Source organism: Alexandromys fortis, unplaced genomic scaffold, assembly GCF_014885135.2.
Source record: "Alexandromys fortis isolate MF-2015 unplaced genomic scaffold, M_Fortis_MF-2015_v1.1 scaffold_0, whole genome shotgun sequence".
Classification (NCBI taxonomy): Eukaryota; Metazoa; Chordata; class Mammalia; order Rodentia; family Cricetidae; genus Alexandromys; species Alexandromys fortis.
In genome coordinates this window covers 40642353-40661247 of record NW_026067949.1, presented here as the reverse complement: position 1 = coordinate 40661247, position 18895 = coordinate 40642353, and the positions used below count along the sequence as shown (strand labels likewise).

At 37.3% G+C, this 18895-nt stretch overlaps 1 protein-coding gene across 1 annotated transcript; it reads left to right on the top strand.

The window, feature by feature from the left end:
- Positions 1-3662: 3662 nt before the first annotated feature.
- Positions 3663-12334, top strand: Jchain (joining chain of multimeric IgA and IgM). Its single transcript, XM_050150017.1, has 4 exons — positions 3663-3809; positions 7144-7264; positions 10217-10297; positions 11437-12334. The coding sequence occupies exons 1-4, from the start codon at positions 3743-3745 to the stop codon at positions 11648-11650; spliced, it is 483 nt and encodes a 160-aa protein (XP_050005974.1). The 5' UTR covers positions 3663-3742; the 3' UTR covers positions 11651-12334.
- The last annotated feature ends 6561 nt before the right edge of the window (positions 12335-18895 follow it).

Here is an 18895-nt window from a genome sequence, read left to right as displayed (position 1 = left end):
TACTGTTTGTTGTGACTGATTGGGAAATTTTATTTATTATTAAAACTTTTTTTCCACTTGTAGTTCCAGGACACATGGGAAATATGCAGCATTACATTAAATGTAGAACATAATCCATTAAAAAGAAAATCAAGAGATTTCTGTTCCAACTTAGACTTACAGCCAGGAAGGCTATTAAAATATCACTTCTTAAAGTGTTTAAATGGCAGAATGCCAGGATGCCATCAAAGATCCCTTTATATGAAGAAACTTTCACAGGGCAATGGTACTGAAGATAGAGGTTAAAGGAGGGATTGGCTATATTGCTGAGAACTCGCTGTTCCTTTGTGGATGAAAAGGGACATTTTTGTCTGAAGCCGGCCTTGGTGGCTCATGCCTGTTATCCCAGCACTTCTGAGACTGAGGCTGGTGTTCAAGCTCAGACAGAACCATACAGTTAAGTATTAGTTCAGTCTGGGGTGCATTGTGAGACCCTGTCTGAAACAACAACAACAACAACAAGAAAACACAAAGTTTCAGTCTTTGTGATCGTATGTATATATAACATAAGTTGAGATGAATTACTACACACAATGTACTTATTAATGGGTTGTTGTTGGTTGTAGATAAGACTTTGGGGTATATCATGGAAAATTCTCCTGCATCACCCCATTGAACTTGTTTCTTAATAATTTAAATCTGATGGCACATGTGTCATGTTTTCATATATTGTGAAATTGAGAGAAATCATCTGCAAAAGAATGATTAAAAAAGATTGTGATGTTTGTCTGATACTTAGGGCCATGGCCAAATCTCACATCTAAATCCCCACTTTAAAGTATTAAGCATGAGAAGCCAACTGTGACGGCATAGGCCTATAACTCCAGCACCAGGAAGCTTTGATAGGAGGATTACTCAGAGTTTGAAGCCAATCTGGCTCCATAGTGAGTCCCAGGCCAGCTAGGATAACATAGGAAGATATGATAACCCCTCCTCCCCAAACAAACAGCATCTCAGCTAACTTATTTTCAGTGTGATACTATTTGCTTTAAAATTTTAATCTTTTTTTAACTAGCACTCCTTCATAAATACTTAATGCCGGTGCCCACTCTGCCCATAGGCTTCTTATCCACCAGTTTTCAAACTTTAAAGTATGTCAGAGTCAAATGGGGTGCACTTTGAAAACACATATTCTTGGGCCATATCTCCAGAAATTGTCTCAGTGTAAACAGGAAGTCCTATTTTAACTAATATTTCAAGTGATTTTAGGGATGATCCCTAGAATGCACAGGCAAACACTGGTTTCAGACCCTATATTGCCAGCTTAGGCTACTCCCATCCTCTGACAAAAGTACAGCACAGTGCCCTATTCACAGTTAGATATGTAGTTTACATGTAGACACTAAACTACACCATTAAGATGACAAAAGCCGGGTGGTGGTGGTGCACACCTTTAATCCCAGCACTTGGGAGGCAGAGATCTCTGTGAATTCGAGGCCAGCCTGGTCTTTAGAGTGAGTTCCAGGACAGGCTCCAAAGCTACAGAGAAACCCTGTCTCAGGAAAAAAAAAGCTGACAAAAAATATAAGATTTAGAGACAGAAACACCAAGCCCAAAGCTTTCCTATATGTTAGTAATCACAAATATATGCTTTGCTTTTATATAAAAGAAGATTTTGAGAAAACATTGCTGTCCCCAGGGATGTCTCCAAGTTGCTTGAGGGAGGCAGTTGAAACGAGTATATTTTCAAGGAAACAGTGACTTAAAATACTCACTTAACTTTTGGGGGTAAAGGGAGTCAGGGTCTCATGTAGCTCAGACTGACCTTAGATTTCCTATTTCTCTTCTTGCTTCTGCTTCTCAGGTGCTGGGATTATAGGTGACTGATTGGTCAGCTCCACTCACCATTCAGTCTTGGTCGCTCACATTCTCTCCGTGTTACAGAATGAGTCAGTCGTCTAGAAACTAGAGTTGGGGCAATAAACTTAAAATAGTTGATATTTGTTTTGATTTCTGTAACTACCCCAAATATCCATTTAGATCTGTTTGTTTTCTGATAGATAAAACTCTTGCTGTGGTTCCAGTCGTGCCCTCCCTCCCTGTGTCCCTCTCTTCTCGCCTTTTCCTTTTTCCTAGAGTCAGAGTTTTGCTGCATAGGCCTGAACACTTGAACACTCAGAACCAGGAGAACCAAGTTTTCTTACACCTCAGTAATTTTTAAGTCCCATTCAGAGTAGTATTAAAATGAACATAAACTTTTTTTTTCAAGACAGGGTTTCTCTGTGTATCTCTGGCTGTTCTTGAACTCACTCAGTAGACCAGGCTGACCTTGAACTCACAGAGATCTGCTTGCCTCTGCCTCTAGAGTGCTGGGATTAAAGGTGTGCGCATCACCACTGCCTGGTGAGAATACACACTGATAGTACAGTGGCATTATTTGTAATAGTGCCTGATACTTTGCTTTTGCTAGACTTTTACTAAAGATTCTTTTTAAAATTTAAAATTTATTTTGTGTGTACAGGATATTGCCTGTATGTATGTCTGTGTATTACATACATATCTGTTACCTGTGGAGGCCACAAGATGGTGCTGGACCTTCTGGAACTGGAGTTATAGATAGTTGAAAGCTGCCTTGTGGGTGCTGGGAATTGAACCCAGGTCCTCTGGAAGAGCAGCCAGTGCTGTTACCTGTCAAACTGTCTCCCCAGCCCTCACTGCGATTCTCTGAAGAATGTAATTTTGTGCCAGAGTTTCATACTTCTGTCACTCCGTCATTTAGGCTGCCTGCTTGTGAACCTGAAGTATTGTTTATTACCACTCAAAGTTTTAGGATGCTTTTAGAGGATTATAGATAAGAGCCAAAATAATACACATTTGTTGATATTGACTACAAATGTAGCCATCCTGTTCCCAAGACAAGAAATTCTAGGATGTTGGAGGTAGGGGTAGAAACTCGGGTTTCTTTTTTTTGTCTTTAAATTTGACAATAATTAAATGAAAAAATTTGAGACAAATATTCCAGTGATTCAGTTTTTTGTTGAGACGACATGATAATGTCGTAGTGCAGGGATCAAGAAGGAATTACTAGGGGGGAAAGCAAAAAGTCTTTCTCAGTCCTAGCAGAGTAAAATGAACATTGGTTCAGGACCTATCAGTTTCAAATTCTACTTCTGTGTCTGAACTTATAAAATAAACTGAAAGTGGTACGAGTAAACGCATGGATGTTTAAGTATGATAATTTGGTCAATTCAAGACTAGCAGAGAAACTGAATCAATATACAATTAGAAACCTGGAAGGCCTTTGCTACTTTGGTTCCTTCATTCTTTTTCTTCTCTTTCCCTGCACTTCTTGTCACAGTCATGAAAAATGCCAAATATTTGATTTGAAGGCTAATAAGTATATACAGATGATAAAGTTGAGAACTCATAGTTAAACATTCTCAATAGAGTTCTGACTCCACTTCTTATTAGGCTTAGGGTTTATACATTGCTGTAGCATAAATGCAAAACATAAATGATTCATCAAACTCTGGCTTTGCAGCAAAGCTTTAGATTAGAAGCAAATACCTAAATCTGAACCACATGCTTCTTTCCAGGGGAGAATACAGCTCAAACCTGAACCACAATAGTGATTGTTTGCAGCTTGCCTGATGCCTGGGGGTGTTATTTTAAGAAAGCAGAAGCAGCATCATTTGCACGCTCCTTATAGACACACGCCTTGGCCCTGACTTTCTGGCTTCAGTGTTTCAAAAGTGAAGACAAGATGAAGACAACCCACTTGCTGCTCTGGGGAGTCCTGGCCATTTTTGTCAAGGCCGCCCTTGTAACTGGTAGGTAATAAAGCCAGGTAAAAGGGAAAATAGAGAGTAGATTGGGTCTTAGGTCTAAAGATTGAAGTTTATGCTTTGACTGGTTATTTGGACAGTTGCCTTCTGACCTTACTGGGCGGTGATACATACACAGACAATGCTCGTTGTATTTCTTTGTTCTTTTTCCCCCTTCTGTTTGGTTACTTCAGCCTATACCATGAGAAAATAAATATTTTGGGGTACATATAGGTAGACACATGTAAATTTCCATGTTTAACTTAAAAAATCAATAGTTCTCTCCTTGAGTCTCTGTGATTACCATTCTAGAGAAGTGAAATAATAACTGGTAATTATGATATAGAAATGTATTTTGATTTTATCTCCTCAGAGAAATGGAATCATTTTCAACAACCTCCTTACACCATAACCATTTAAAAATGTTTAGTGTTATTCATGATGTATGAACTGCTGATACTTTGGTTTTTTGTCTTCCAGAAAACTGAATAAAGGGACATATTCTGAATAGAGAAGTATATCCTCATTTCAATACAGAAATCTAGTGAACCATAATCACTTTTTATTTTTAATAACATAATACATTTCAAAAATAATATATAAAATATAAAATACTACCAACAAAACATGTATATATAAACACTTGTGTTTTCAAACATGTTTATATATCTGTAAGCATGTCTGCATAAAATAGATGTAGCTATATAGAAAATAGCCATTCTCCATCTTCTGTTTTTTTGAGATAGGATCTCATTATGTAGACCAGGATGATCTCAAAGTTCAAAAGCCTCTGCCTGTGCCTCTCCAGTGCTGGGATTGCAGGTTTGTGCCATTATACCCGGCCAGTTACACCTCATTGAACTGTCTGTTATGGTATTTTGGTATTATGCTAACAGCATTACCTATAGTATTCCACTTAATTCTCACAATGCCCTTTTCTGTCTACTATTATTTCCAACAAGTTGAAACACTTGCCACCTAGGTGAAATAACTGACCTGAGCTCACAGTAGCAACTGATAGGTAGGATTGGGCAATTTGACCTTTTAATCCCCCCTTTCTAACTGGGATCTTTTGTCTGCACAGTGAAGCCACCTTTTTGTGAGCTCATTGAAGTCATAGCCACAGCACAGTGTTACATAATTCTGTCTGTCTGAACTCAATAAAACTTAGCAAATACTTTAGTGCACATCTATCGTGTCTCAGATGCTTTTAAATAAAATAATTTATTAGGAAAAATTCTTAATGTTAGGGAGAAAATGTTATAGTCTAGGTCTTGCTAAATAAAAAGATTTTACATATTTTCTGGTAAGTGTATTAAGCTTCCTGATTTAAAAAATATGAATAGAAGAGATGGTCTCTTATGTTTCTGGTAAGGAAATAAATATGCCTTATAGAATGTGGCTATTTTCTATTTAATACTTACTAATGAAGTAATTTTCTTGACTCTTATTACTGTATATCTTTGATCAGACATTACATGCTCATGTATATTTCATTAAGAGAATTTAAGAGTAATGGACACAGACGTAAGGAAGAGAACACCATTTGAATTATTTTGCCTTTTTAGAGAATTAATAAGTGCTGTATCATTATCTGAAATTGCCCCCTGACATTTCTTCTCCAGCACCATGCTTACTTGTTTTTGGTGGTTTATTAAGAATTTATGAATAGTAGCATACTAATGCATTGTTTTTCAAATAATTACAAATGCAGTAACAATGATCTGAACATGTTTGAAACAGTTATTATCGTTAAGATTGAATCTCAATTAAGTTCTCTCTGCTTTAGGAGCTTTAGGTCTCTAAGTAAAATGATATCTGTCCTGACCCTTTAACCCTTATAGTTTGTACTAAATTCTCATGAATTTTTAAAATTTATTTTTATTTCATGTGCATTGGTGTTTTGCCTGCATGTATGTCTGTATGAGGTTGTCAGATCCCCTGAAACAGGAATTACAAACAATTGTGAGCTACAATGTGTGTAGGAAATTGAACCCGCGTCCTCTGGAAGAGCAGTCAGTGCTCTCAACCACTGAGCCATCTCCCCAGCCCCTTCATGAGTTTTCTTTTAGCTGAAACTCAGTGGGGGGGGAATTTTAAATATTGCTTACCTGAAGTTATAAGAAAAAGAATACTGAGAGTCATTATTATTTAACTAGAATTATTAAAATAATACTATTATTGCTCTTAAATGATCTGTTATTGATTCAACATTAGCTAATTAGAATTTTTTCTTTGCAGCATTTACCAGATCTCTTTGAAGCATAGATCTGAGAACAAATATTCACTCTCAAAGTTAAAGCTTTAATACATTCCTATGTTTGTTAGCTTTCTGTATAATGATATTGTATATTAATTGAACTCATACCTAGCAATATTTTCTAAATTGCTTTTGCAGCAAAACTTTGCAGACAGTGTTTTACATTGATATTCATGCTCTTCTTTAAAAGAGTTCTAAGAAATACTCTTGTTACTCTTTTTGGTTGAATCTTTGTACTGTAACTATTATGAAAAACTATAGATAGTTTAGGAAGTTTTTGGTGAAGAATATTAAATCTTACGAAATAACATAGACTTGAGAAGATAGATGCTTGTTTAGTACAATTTAAGGGAACTTTTTTTTTTACAAGAAGAAATGAGAGTTCTAGGATGAATCAATGTTTCCAGTTGGATTTATAAATGCTTCATATTGTTTACTTTCAAGTATTTGCTTTAGTTGAGAAATAGTGTAGATTTCTTTTTTATGTTTCATCTTTGTGTTTATCACTGATTTTTCCTAGGTGACACCGTTAAACATTAGAAGCAATAAATAGGAATCAGATTTTTCAGCCTGGCTTCTCATTAATTTTTCCAACGAAGAGAAAGAAAATTCCTTTTAGATTATATTTAGATTTTCTTTGTTCTTTTAGATTAGAAAAGAAAACAAATAGAAAGATCAGGACTGATGAACAATAAAAATTAAAGTTTTTGATCCAGATGTGGTCAAACACCTGTAACCTCACCACTCAGGAGGTGGAAGCAGGGGATGGAGATTTCAAAACCAGCCACAGCTGCAAAGTGAGTTTCTGTCCAGCCTGGGCTACATGAGACTGTCATATATTTAGGCAAGAAAAGCAAATTAATTCATCTTAAAGCACATGAACATTTTTTGAGAGACAATATCTCCTTATGTAATGCAGACTGTCTTGAAATTCACTAGGAAACCCAGGCAGACTTTGAATTTCCCATCTTTCTTCCTGAACTTTTAAGCACTGGGATTGTGGGCCTATACCACAACACCGAGGACAATATAAACTTTTATTTTCCTTTTTCATGATGTATTTTACCTTTCAAACCCAAGGTGACAAGGAAAAGGTCCTTCTTGCTGACAACAAATGCATGTGTGCCCGAGTTACTTCCAGGATCATCCAGTCCAGCGAGGATCCTAATGAGGACATCGTGGAGAGAAATATACGAATTGTGTAGGTGACATTCACGTTTCTTTTCTTTCTCTTATAGTCAGGTACTGTGTTATTAAACTTTCTTTTCTTTTAAAAGGCAATCATGGTTTTCTGAAACAGCTTTCTGTACCAGGGAGGGAACCTGAAAGGGGGTTGCCTTGTTTAAATGAAATGTCTTTCATCCACTTTTGTTGTGTGGCACCTTTGATGAGATCAAATCATGTCTTAACTGAAGCTGAATTTTGTTAACAAGCTTGAGGAAATTTTACAGAAGTTGAGGGCAGAAGCAGAGGAAACCAGTGGCTTCTAGTTAGTCATCAACATGCCAGTTATATGCAGTGATTTCAGTTTGAATCAGAACTTTCAGTTACTCTTAGTCAGCTTGAACTGCAACTTCAGAATGGGAAACACTAATTTCCATAACTATTGTTCCATAACTATTGATTTTTGAGTATTTTACATTGTTTTCACAAAGACAGACAAATTAAAACTAGTGAATTGACTTTTCACCCATAAATTGCACTCAGAACTATTCATTTCATTTCACGCTTAGCCCAGACTTTATTGGTAGCTCTTAATCAATAGCAAGAATACTTGAGAAATAGGATTTCTATTTGATCCAATCAGTGACAAATTTTACTTGCTAAATACTCCCACCTTAATAGTTTTGTCCAATCAAATACCTCTTGTAGGAAAAGAACATAGCAATCAATCTTAGCTATCAATGGGGAAAGTATATTTAAAAAAATTGTTTCAAAAGTCTGGCTGCATCAGTTTGTAACTGTGTACTCTCAAAAATAATCAAATTATTTGTCTACTCCAAATAAAAAATTGTTTATCTTTAAATAGAAGAAAAGATGAGCCTGATAGATTGTTGTTTAAAATTTGAGAATATCTATTATTTTTAAAGATCGTATAGTTTCTGTCACATATTTAAACAATACTGTTATTTACTTCACTATGTGAATTAACATTGTGTCACTGCCCTGATAAAATGCATTTGGTGCTTTCTCCAGTATTGTTACAATTGTGCCTTAACTGCCTACAGAGCTTAGCATAATTCTCAAGATTGTTCACTCTGTTTCCCTTGTGTTAAAAACAAACAAACAAAAAACCCCACTCAGAAATTCTGTGGTATGTCTTTATTTCCTCACGTTTACAGTATTTTCTACCTGTTTTTACATTTTTTATATTCTGTTTTTAAATCTACTGGGTCCTCTGTTCAAGAGTTAATTTCTGTCACCCTTTTCAACTTGATTAACCCTTCCTCAGTCTGTGTGTCTTAATTTAACCCTTGATTCCCATGGGAAATTTTCAGAAACAGCTAGGGGTTGCCTTGTTTAAATGTAGTGTCTTAAACCTGCTTTTGATGTATAGAGCCTTTAATGATATTGAGTCACAATTTAAATGAAGTCGAATTTTGTTAACAAGCTGAAGAAATTTTATAGAAGTTGAGGGCAGAAGTTTTTGCTCAGATCTTGCCCACAGAAATCATTGGAGAAATCCGATATAGATAGATATAGATATAGGTAGGTATAGGTATAGATATAGAGACATATAATTAAAGGACTGTCCATGACACTGCACATAAACCGTATTGAAGAACCACTTATGTTTCTTCATAAGTCTTAAGGGGACAATTGTTTAGGTAGGCATCCATGGTTTTCTAATTCATCTTTTACTTGTATAGTTTACTGAAATTAAATAATTTCCTTACTTCATGACACTTTGCTTGATGTGTATTGAGGCCCCCCCCCCCCCCCGGCCTGGAAAGGATATTGCTGTGTCATTACGTCACCATTACCAAGTCTATTGCTTAGTGTAATGGTGTGGCTTTATGGAAGTTATGTACCTAATTTGAACCTTATTTCTAAGCTGTGAAAAAAAAACCATGTATAGATATATTTGTATTTAGGGCTTAGACTATATAACATAAATTTATGCAAGAACAGTGTTTAGCTCACAGTAAACCCTTATAAATGTTTATTGCCCTTCATTTAAAACCTTTTCTTGAGTTAATGAGATGACTCACTGCATAAAGATGTTTGCTGCCAAGGCTGACAACTTGGACTTGATCTTCAGGACCCTGCATGGTGGAAGGAAAGCACTAACTCCTATAAGTTACTTCCACACGTGTGTTGTGGCATGAGCACACTGGCCATGAACACATACGTATAGTATATAAACAAGTGTTAAAAACCTTTCTAATATCAAAAGAGCCCTTATCAAATAAAATCATATATAAATTTATTTATTCAAAAAATCTTTATTTAGGGAATATCCAATTTCAAGGGTTAGTACTGGGAATGCAATATAAATTATATAAAGTAGTCTATGCTGAACTGGGAGTGGTGACACACTGAGTAGTCTCAGCATTTGGGAGATAGAGACAAAAGAATTAGAAGTTCAATGCCATCCTTTGCTACAAAGTGAGTTTGAAGCAAACCTAAGCTATATGAAGCACCATCTCAGTACCCAAACAATAAAAACTACACCAAACAACCCCTCCAAAACTAAAGAAAGAAATGAAAACACAATAAAACCCATCCTCAAACAAAAACCAGACAAAACACTCTCCCCCCAACAAATCATAAAATATAACAGGCTCCTAGAGGTATTACATGAACATGGTGCACACAGACATATGTGCAAACAAAACACCTGTACACATAGAATAAATGAATAAAAATAATTTATAATTTTATAGCTTTTTCTGTTTATTCTGCAAGCAATGAACACCTTCTATAGGTCATACATGTAGCCATATATAGCCTAGGAAAAGAACTAGACTATAGAGAAGAAACTGATACTGATAACAGGTGATTATGAAGCCTGAGTAACAGTTACAATCGAGTGAAGTCATGGTGAGCACTGTCCTCCTTAGATAGTAAATACTGGTCCTTCAGGACTTCAGTAGTACCAGAAACAACAGTGTTCGTATTTACTGTTTTATTGTTTTCTTCTCTTTTTTAGTGTCCCTCTGAACAGCAGGGAGAATATCTCGGATCCCACCTCTCCACTGAGAACGAAATTTGTGTACCATTTGTCAGACCTGTAAGATTTTCCTTCATACTTACATATTTTGAAATTAATTACTCTTAATTAATATTATTAATAATGATATTTCTGAAAATACATTGGAATATTGAAGAAGGATGCTTAAAAGAAATCCCACACTAACTCAGAATTGAGAATAATAAAGGGTTGTATATTTAGGGGTAGACTCATAAATCACAATCCTCTGCTGGAACAGAGAACAGCAACTGAATCCCACAGCCAGGAAAACAGGCCAGACTTGTACTTTACGTTGGCATAAATAGTATAAATTATAAATTTATACCTCGCCCAAGTGGGTGGGTAACTTAAAGACTACTGGTGGTAGGAATTCCTACAGCAGGATATAAACATTGACAAATGTCTGATCTTTTGGATATACTGATCCTATGTTAATTTAAGTACCAAAACTTCATAAAAACTTGGTTATAGAAAAATAGTAATGATAACTTTATTTCAAAGAAGAAATTATTGTCATTTATATAGAAGGGACCATTTTGTCTCCACATTTAAAAAACTAGTTTTAGGTTTTAGCATATATATTTGCAGATGATAGGAAAAAGTCCCTCACTGGGTAGGGTGGCACACGCCTTTAATCCTAGCACTCGAGACAGGTAGATCTCTGAGTTCAAGGGCAGCCTGGTCTACAGAGTGAGTTACAGGACGTCCAGGACTACATAGAGAAACCCTGTCTTGAAAATCAAGCCAAAAATTCCCTCAAGAGGATGGTGCAGGAATAGGAATACTGTGGTTCCTGACCATAATAAGCTATGAGTATATAGTGAGACATGGTTCCCCTAAATACATGTGTATGTAAATGAGTATCTACATATATTCCTCTTGTCACTAGAACTGAGTTCACTGAAAGTAAGCATATAGCTAGGTATAGCTAACACATTGGAAGCTGCTGGATACTATAGGTAAGATGATTGTATCATCATATCATTTATTATATCGCTTATTTTCAAGTACTTTTTGTACATGAAAGATTACAGAATTTTATAAAGTATTCTTTGTTGTGCAGATGGTTATTGTAGGTTAGAGCTGAAGGAGCTAGCAGACATTGGATAAACATTTATAGTGACTTGTGTATTGAGATGGCAGTTACTGGAGGATTTCTAATACATACTTCTTTTCAGCTGTAAGAAATGTGATCCCGTGGAAGTGGAGCTGGACAATCAGGTCGTTACTGCCAGCCAGAGCACTATCTGCAGTGAAGACAGTGCTGTTCCAGAGACCTGCTACATGTATGACAGAAACAAGTGTTACGTAAATATGGTCCCACTTATGTATCGTGGAAAGACCAAAATGGTGACATCAGCCTTGACCCCTGATTCTTGCTACTCTGACTAGTTTGAGTCATTGCTCACTATGCAACTCTATCTTTAGGGGCTCTCCATTTAGAGAAGGGATACTCACTGCTAATGAATTTGAAACCAGGACATTTTTCCTTTTGAAAAACTAACATTCCCTTTAAATAGTTAAATATCAACACTGCATCATTATTTTGCAATTTTTCTCAATTAAATTCTCATGCCTGCCTGAGGAGGTATTTTCAAGAGTTCATTTCTAGTTTTCAAAAACATAAACAAGGGGAGAAAGTAAAATTCCAAGAATAAAAATTAATAGGCATGATTAAATTGAATTATTTTTCTTCCTTACTTTGCTGTGGAGAGCTGGAGCTTCTGCACATTCTAAGTCTTCTTTCTTTTAATGTCTCACTGTGTAGAGAAGACACACACATAAACAGAGGGCAGTTGCATGTCTTCACTAGAAGGTGAAAGGGCAAATTTTAAACTATTTACTAATATTTGCAAAACCAGTTTGTTGAAAGTGATATAATTTGATGCACAAATGAAAAATTTTGATATAACAATAGACGGCACTAAATTTTTTTGATAATTTTTTTGACAATCAGATTATTGTTTGAAATTCTTAGAGGAATTCTCTGTATTGCAGCTGAATCTAATGAAATTTGTGTTCCTAAATATGTATTCTCTAGCACAGTTTGAACAATTAAATAGATTAATAAGCATATCCCTGTGTGAAAAAATTTATTAAAAAGTTTTGCTTGTGTTTAACCTTCTTTTATGTAAATTAACATAATTTATTATTGGCATATATTGTAACTATGATGTAATGGTGCGTTCATCACTAAGATTATGTGAGTAAATATCTGAGAAATCTTTGCCAATTCACACTTAAAGTGAAGTAAATTCCGCAGCATGTAGCCTCCTATGGAAGCAGGAGGTGTACGCAGTGCTAGAGAGCTTGCTTATCATGCTTAAGGCCTTGAGTTTGATGTCCAGAACTGCAAAAAGAAGAAAACAAACTATGCCCCTTCAGAAAAACAAAAACAAAGCAAAACAAAAAACCAAAAAACTTAATCCAGTCTTGTCTAAGTAGAAAGCTCTCACATAAATGGTAGGGCTATTTCAAAGTAATAACTGATCACGTACAACGACATCATATGTCAGAAAGCTATATCCAAGTGATGTATTTATCTAAGGGCACTAAGTAACTGCTGATTCAGAGGCCAGTGTGTAGATACTTCTGACTGGGGACAGTGGTGGACTTTCCAGGTTTGGGCTGCATAGCAGCTGTGTATATTCGTCTAGTACGTAGCTTTAATGGCCCAAGTTGAAACACAAACTCTTAAGTGGCTGAATTAACATCATGCAAGGTAACTCAATTTAACATCATTTGTTTTAAAAATGGAATTACAAATAACTATCCTATAGATTTTTATATCCAGTATATGTATGTGGGCCTAGATGTCATTTCGTATAGCTGTCACAGTAGTTGGCGATAATTGGTAAATTACAGTTGTTATTATGTGTAAATTTTCTTTTTGCTCATATTTTCTTTTTGCTCAAATTTTCTTTTTGTCTGCCAAGGCAACAAACAAGTGAATAACACAGCTATGCACTGTGGCTCTTAACTTCAGAATGCACGAGAATAAGATGAGACTCAGGAAAGTAGATTACTAAGTTTATCCCCAAAAGATGCTGATATAGTAGTTTTGGGGTATGGAAGCTGAGGGAACTGCAGCACTTAAAAATTCCCAACTTCTGCTGCTGTGGGAGCCAGCTCAGCCATAGCATTAGGATTATGAGACTCTACCTCCACCTAGTGGTTGGATTACAAAGTACAGTGACTATGAATTTTTTTTCATAGTTTTTTATGACTAAGGAATTTTTTAATATAATTTTTTATTGAAAAAAATTTCCGCCTCCTCCCCGTCTCCCCCTCCCCCCACTCCACTCCTCCTCCCTCTCCAGTCTGAAGAGCAGTCAGGATTCCCTGCCCTGTGGAAAGTCCAAAGTCCTCCCCGCTCCAGCCTGGTCTAGGTAGGTGAACATCTAAACTGGCTAGGCTCCCACAAAGCCAGAACATGAAGTAGGATCAAAACCCAGTGCCATTGTCCTTGGCTTCTCAGCAGCCCTCATTGTCCGCAATATTCAGAGAGTCCGGTTTTATCCCATGGTTTTTCAGTCGCAGTCCAGCTGGCCTTGGTGAGCTCACAATAGATCAGCCCCACTGTCTCCCTGAGTGGGTGCACCCCTCGTGGTCCTGACTTCTTTGCTCATATTTTCCCTCCTTCTGCTCCTCCTTGGGACATTGGGAGCTCAGTCCAGTGCTCCAGTGTGGGTCTCTGTCTCTATCTCCATCCATCTCCAGATGAAGGTTCTATGGTGATATGCAAGATATTCATCAGTATGACTATAGGATAGGGTCATTTCAGGTTCTCTGTCCTCAGCTGCTCCAGGAACTAATTCACTCATAATTGGTTTCTAGAGATAAATAAAGGTCAGTGAGTCTATAATTTGATCTCCTAAAGAAGCTAAATAAGAAGGTGATCCCAAAGAAAAACATATAGCTATCTTCCTGATTATGGGAAGTAGACAAGATTGCCGGGCAAAAAATGGGATCTTGGGGATGGGGTGGGAGGGGGGTAAGGGGAGATGGGGAGAGAAAAGTGAGAAGGGGAGGTTGGGGGGAACTTGGGAAACGGGATGTTTGGGATAAAGGAAGGTTGGATAGGGGAGCAGGGAAGCACATATCTTAATTAAGGGAGCCATCTTAGAGTTGGCAAGAGACTTGGTGCTAGAGGGGCTCCCAGGTGCCCAGGGCGATGTCTCCAGTGACTATGAATTTTTAAATATGCATGTCTCCTTTAGTCTTCATAGGATTGTGAAGACTATCTTCATTTTACAAGTAGCTCACCTAAAGTTTTTGACAGTTACATTTATTTATTTAGTATGTGTCAATGGAAACAAGGATATATCCACATATATGTGTATGTTTATGTGTCACGTAGGGTAGCTGTTGTAGTAACACTATGACTGCTCCAACACCCCATTATGGACTGTGTCCCCAAAACCATGAACCAGTTTCCTTCCTTAAGTTGCTGTGACTCTTAATACTGTCATCTTGACAGAACCTAGAATCACCTAAGAGACAAATCTCTAGGCAGGTTTCTGGTGTGGGCAGCCGCATCCCATGGCTGGGTCCATCCTAGACTGAATAAAGAGAAGAAAGCAAGCTGAGCCCCGGCACTCATGGCTCTCTGCTTTCTGAATACAGATGCAGTGACTTATGCTCTTGACACATGTCTTCCCTGACATGATGGACTGTGCCTTCAATCTGTGAACCAAATAAACTGCTTCTTTAGAACATCAAACCGCAACAAATACAGAGAAATTGGTACTGAGTAGTGAGGGTGTGGCTGTGATGAGCCTGACCCTATGGGCCAGAGGCCTTTGTAACTGATATGCAAGAGGAATGTGGAAGAATTCGAAGCTATAGGCTAGAGAAGTCTTGACTGCTGTCAACTGAACTTAATAGATTTTTCTGGAGGCAGTTGAGAAGATCAGACTTCCAAGAGAAATGTGGACAGTGCATGCCTCTCATGAAATTCCTGAAGGGAAAGCCTCTGTTGAGAACTGGCCATAGAGGCTCTTCATGCTACTTTCTAGAGCAGAATGTGACTGAATTTTGCCAGTGCCCTGGAAATTTGAGTGAGGCTGAATTAAAAAATAATAGACTATGTTAGTTGGTAGAGAAAATTTCAAGGCAGCATAGCATTCAGACTGTGGGTTACTTACTGATTAGTGTTCTTATCCAGATTCAGAGTGAGCTAGAATATCTAATAGAGCAGAAAGATATGAAACGTGCATTTTGGCAAGGAAAGGAGTGTGAGAAAGTTTATAAAGTTGTAGACAATGTGCGGGGACAATAGAAAAGGTATCTTGGTAGCATGGCTGAACAGGGCAAAGGCTCCACGTTGTGAAATGTAAACTCATTTGAAAGGAAACAGCTTAAACCAAGAATATTGGTGAAGGACTCTCTTCTTAAAAACAACTCCCTAGGTTCAGCTTCCAAGGTACACAGAGGCCACTGCAACGATAAGAGAAGGCCAGACTACATCTTGAGGTGGCCTCAGAACACGGCAGCATTGTCTCTGTGGTTCTGGATCTGCAGGAAGAGTCCTGGAGGCTCGCGTCATGTTTTTGAAAGGCTGATATGTGACATGATGGGATTCCCTGCAAGGAGAGCCTTGGAAGCCTTTTCCTCGAGTCGTACTTAGAAGCTGTGAATGTGACACTTAAGGAGGAATGGTGACCTCAGGATGCTGAGGAAGCCAGGATCTTGGGGTGTCCACTAAGGAAAGTCGAATGCACAGAGTGGAGTCAGCTTGAAAGATACTATATGTACTGTGGGGGGTAGGAGTGGATTGCTGAACACTGTTGAAGCCTGGATGATGCCCCCAAAAGTCCCACATGTTAGACATGTAGCTGTAGGATTTGGAGTTTGTCGTTCTTGGATTTGTTCTTGCTTTGGTTCAATCTTTCCTTGCTGTGCCTCCATTCCTCACCATTGGAACAAGAATGTTTATCCTGTGCCATTGCTTGTTTTTTTTTTTTTTTTTTTTTTTTTTTTTTTTTTTTTTTTTTTTTTTTTTGATTGGTTAAGAGACCATTTTGTGGGGTTAGAGAGATGGCTAGGTTGTTAGGAGAATATTACTACTCTTATATGTCATGTAGCTCACAGCTGCCTGCAACTCCAGCTCCAGGGAAGATCCAATGTCTCTGGTCTCTGTAGGTCCTCAACATACACATACCATATATTCACACAAATGTACACACATACAAATGATTAAAAATAAATTCATCTATTTACTTGCAGATTTCATGATATCACTTTTTATAGCTGAATAATATTCCATTATGCATGTGTAGCACATTTTTATTATCCGTCTATTGGAGGACATTCAGGTTGTTTTTATTTTCTGGCTATTATGAACAGGCTGTCAGTGAATATGGCTGAGCAAGTATCTGTGGAGTAGAATGACAAGCCCTTTTGGTGTTTATCAAAGAGCGGTATAGCTGGGTCATATGGCAGATTTATTTTTTCTCTTCTTTCTTCCCCCTCCCTCCTTCATTCCCTCCCTTCCCCCTCTCTCTCATTATTTCTTTTTAAGGATTCTCCATACCGATTTCCAGAGTTGCTAGACCAATTTGCTTTCTTGAATTCCTGTCCTCACTGCTTTTGATGAAGAACTGTTATATGAAACTGTGAGGGAAATAAACCCTTTCCTCCCCAAGTTGCTTTTGGTCATGGCGTTTCACTACAGCAATAATAACCCTAACTAAGACAAACTAGTACTAGAAATGGGGTATTGCCATGACAGACCTGACCATGTTGCTTTGAGGGAGGATTGTGGAAAGACTTCAGGACTTTGGGTAGAAAGGTCCTATATTGAGTGTTCAGAGCTCAGTGGGCTGTTCTGTTGATATCAGTGCAGAAGATGGAGGCATGATTTGTGAAGTTTCAGAGGGAAGTAAATAGTCTACCAGGCCAATCTGTGGTGTCTGCTCAGCTTGATCTGTGATTAAAAAGAGATCAGTAAAACTTTTGCTTTTCTAGAACAATGGATACTTGTAAGCGGAAGGCTTTCTTCATTCCACACTGGATCAGTTTCTGTTCACCCACTGGGTTCTTTCAGCCACTTATAAAAGAATCATGCAGAGGCTAAATATCAGTTACAGGTGTTTGGCCAATGGCTTAGATTTCTTACTGACTAACTCTAACTATAAATGAACTAATTTCTATTAGTTTATATTTTACCATGAGGCTAGTGACTTGTTACCTCACATCTTGCTTCCCCTGTGGCTGCATGGCATCTCTTTGACTCTGTCTTCTTTCTCTTGTATCTTTGTTTGAACTTCCTACCTAGTTATATTTTGCCTGTTCATTGGCCGAAATAGCTTTATTCATCAACCAATAAAAACAACACATATTCTCAGCATATAGAAAAACATCTCACATTAGATATTAGTTAGCTGGGCTGAAGAGTCAGATGTGATTAAGTAGAGACCAGTATCACTGAGGTAAAATCTTCTAGGAAGTGTTTCCTGAGAGTCAGCACCCAGAAGCTATGTTCCAGAGGTGGCCAAGGTAGTCCTGAGTTCAATTCCCAGCAACTACATGGTGGCTTACAACCATCTGCAATGAGATCTGGTGCCCTCTTCCGGCCTTCAGGCATACATGCAGGCAGAACACTATACATAATAAAAAATAAAATCTTAAAAAAAATAAATTTATCTATTTCTTGGCCAGGCAGTGGTGGCACATGCCTTTAATCCCAGCACTAAGGAGGTAGAGGCAGGTGGATCTCTGTGAGTTCGAGGTCAGCCTGTTCTATAAGAGCTAGCTAGTTCCAGGCCAGGTCCAAAGCTACAGAGAAACCCTGTCTGAAAAAAAAAATTATCCATTTCTTTTAGACTTTTGCAACTTCGTGGAGTACAAGTTCTAAAATATATTCCGTTTAGTAGTCTGCATTTCTTTGGTGTTTGTTTTTACTTCTGGGTCTCCTTTTTAATTTGGGTCCTCTCTTCATTTTTGTTAGTTGAATCAAGAGTCTATTGATCTTATTTCCTCAAAGAATGAGCTCTTAGATTCCTTGACTTTTTGTATTGTTTTCTTTGTTTCTTTTTCATTAATTTCTACTTATTTTTTTGCCATATTGGGGTTGAATTTGTTTTTCTTGTTTTAATAAGTTCTAATTGAATCATAATTGCTATTTCTGATTTCTTTAATGCAGGCATTTTGGGTTAAACTTCCCTCTTAGAACTGCATTTAGTGGGTTCTACTGTATTGTGATTTCATTTTTATTTAGTTCCAGGGAAATTTTTTTTTTTGAGACAGAATTTCTCTCAGTAGCCCTGGCTGTTCTGAAACTCTAGACCAGGCTGGCCTCAAACTCACAGAGATCTACTTGCCTCTGCCCCTGAGTGCTCAGATTAAAGGCATGTGCCACCACTATCATAGTTCCAGGAATATTTTGTTTTTTGTTTTTTGTTTTTTAATATCTATCTATCTATCTATCTATCTATCTATCTATCATCTATCTATCATGTATACAATACAATATTCTGTCTGCATGTATACGCAGACAGAATATTGTATACATAATAAATAAATAAATATGAAAAAAAGAATTTTTACATTAATTTATTTTGTATTTGTTAAGATATGTTTTTTGGGCCGGGTGATGGTGGCACACACCTTTAATCCCTTGGGAGGCAGAGGCAG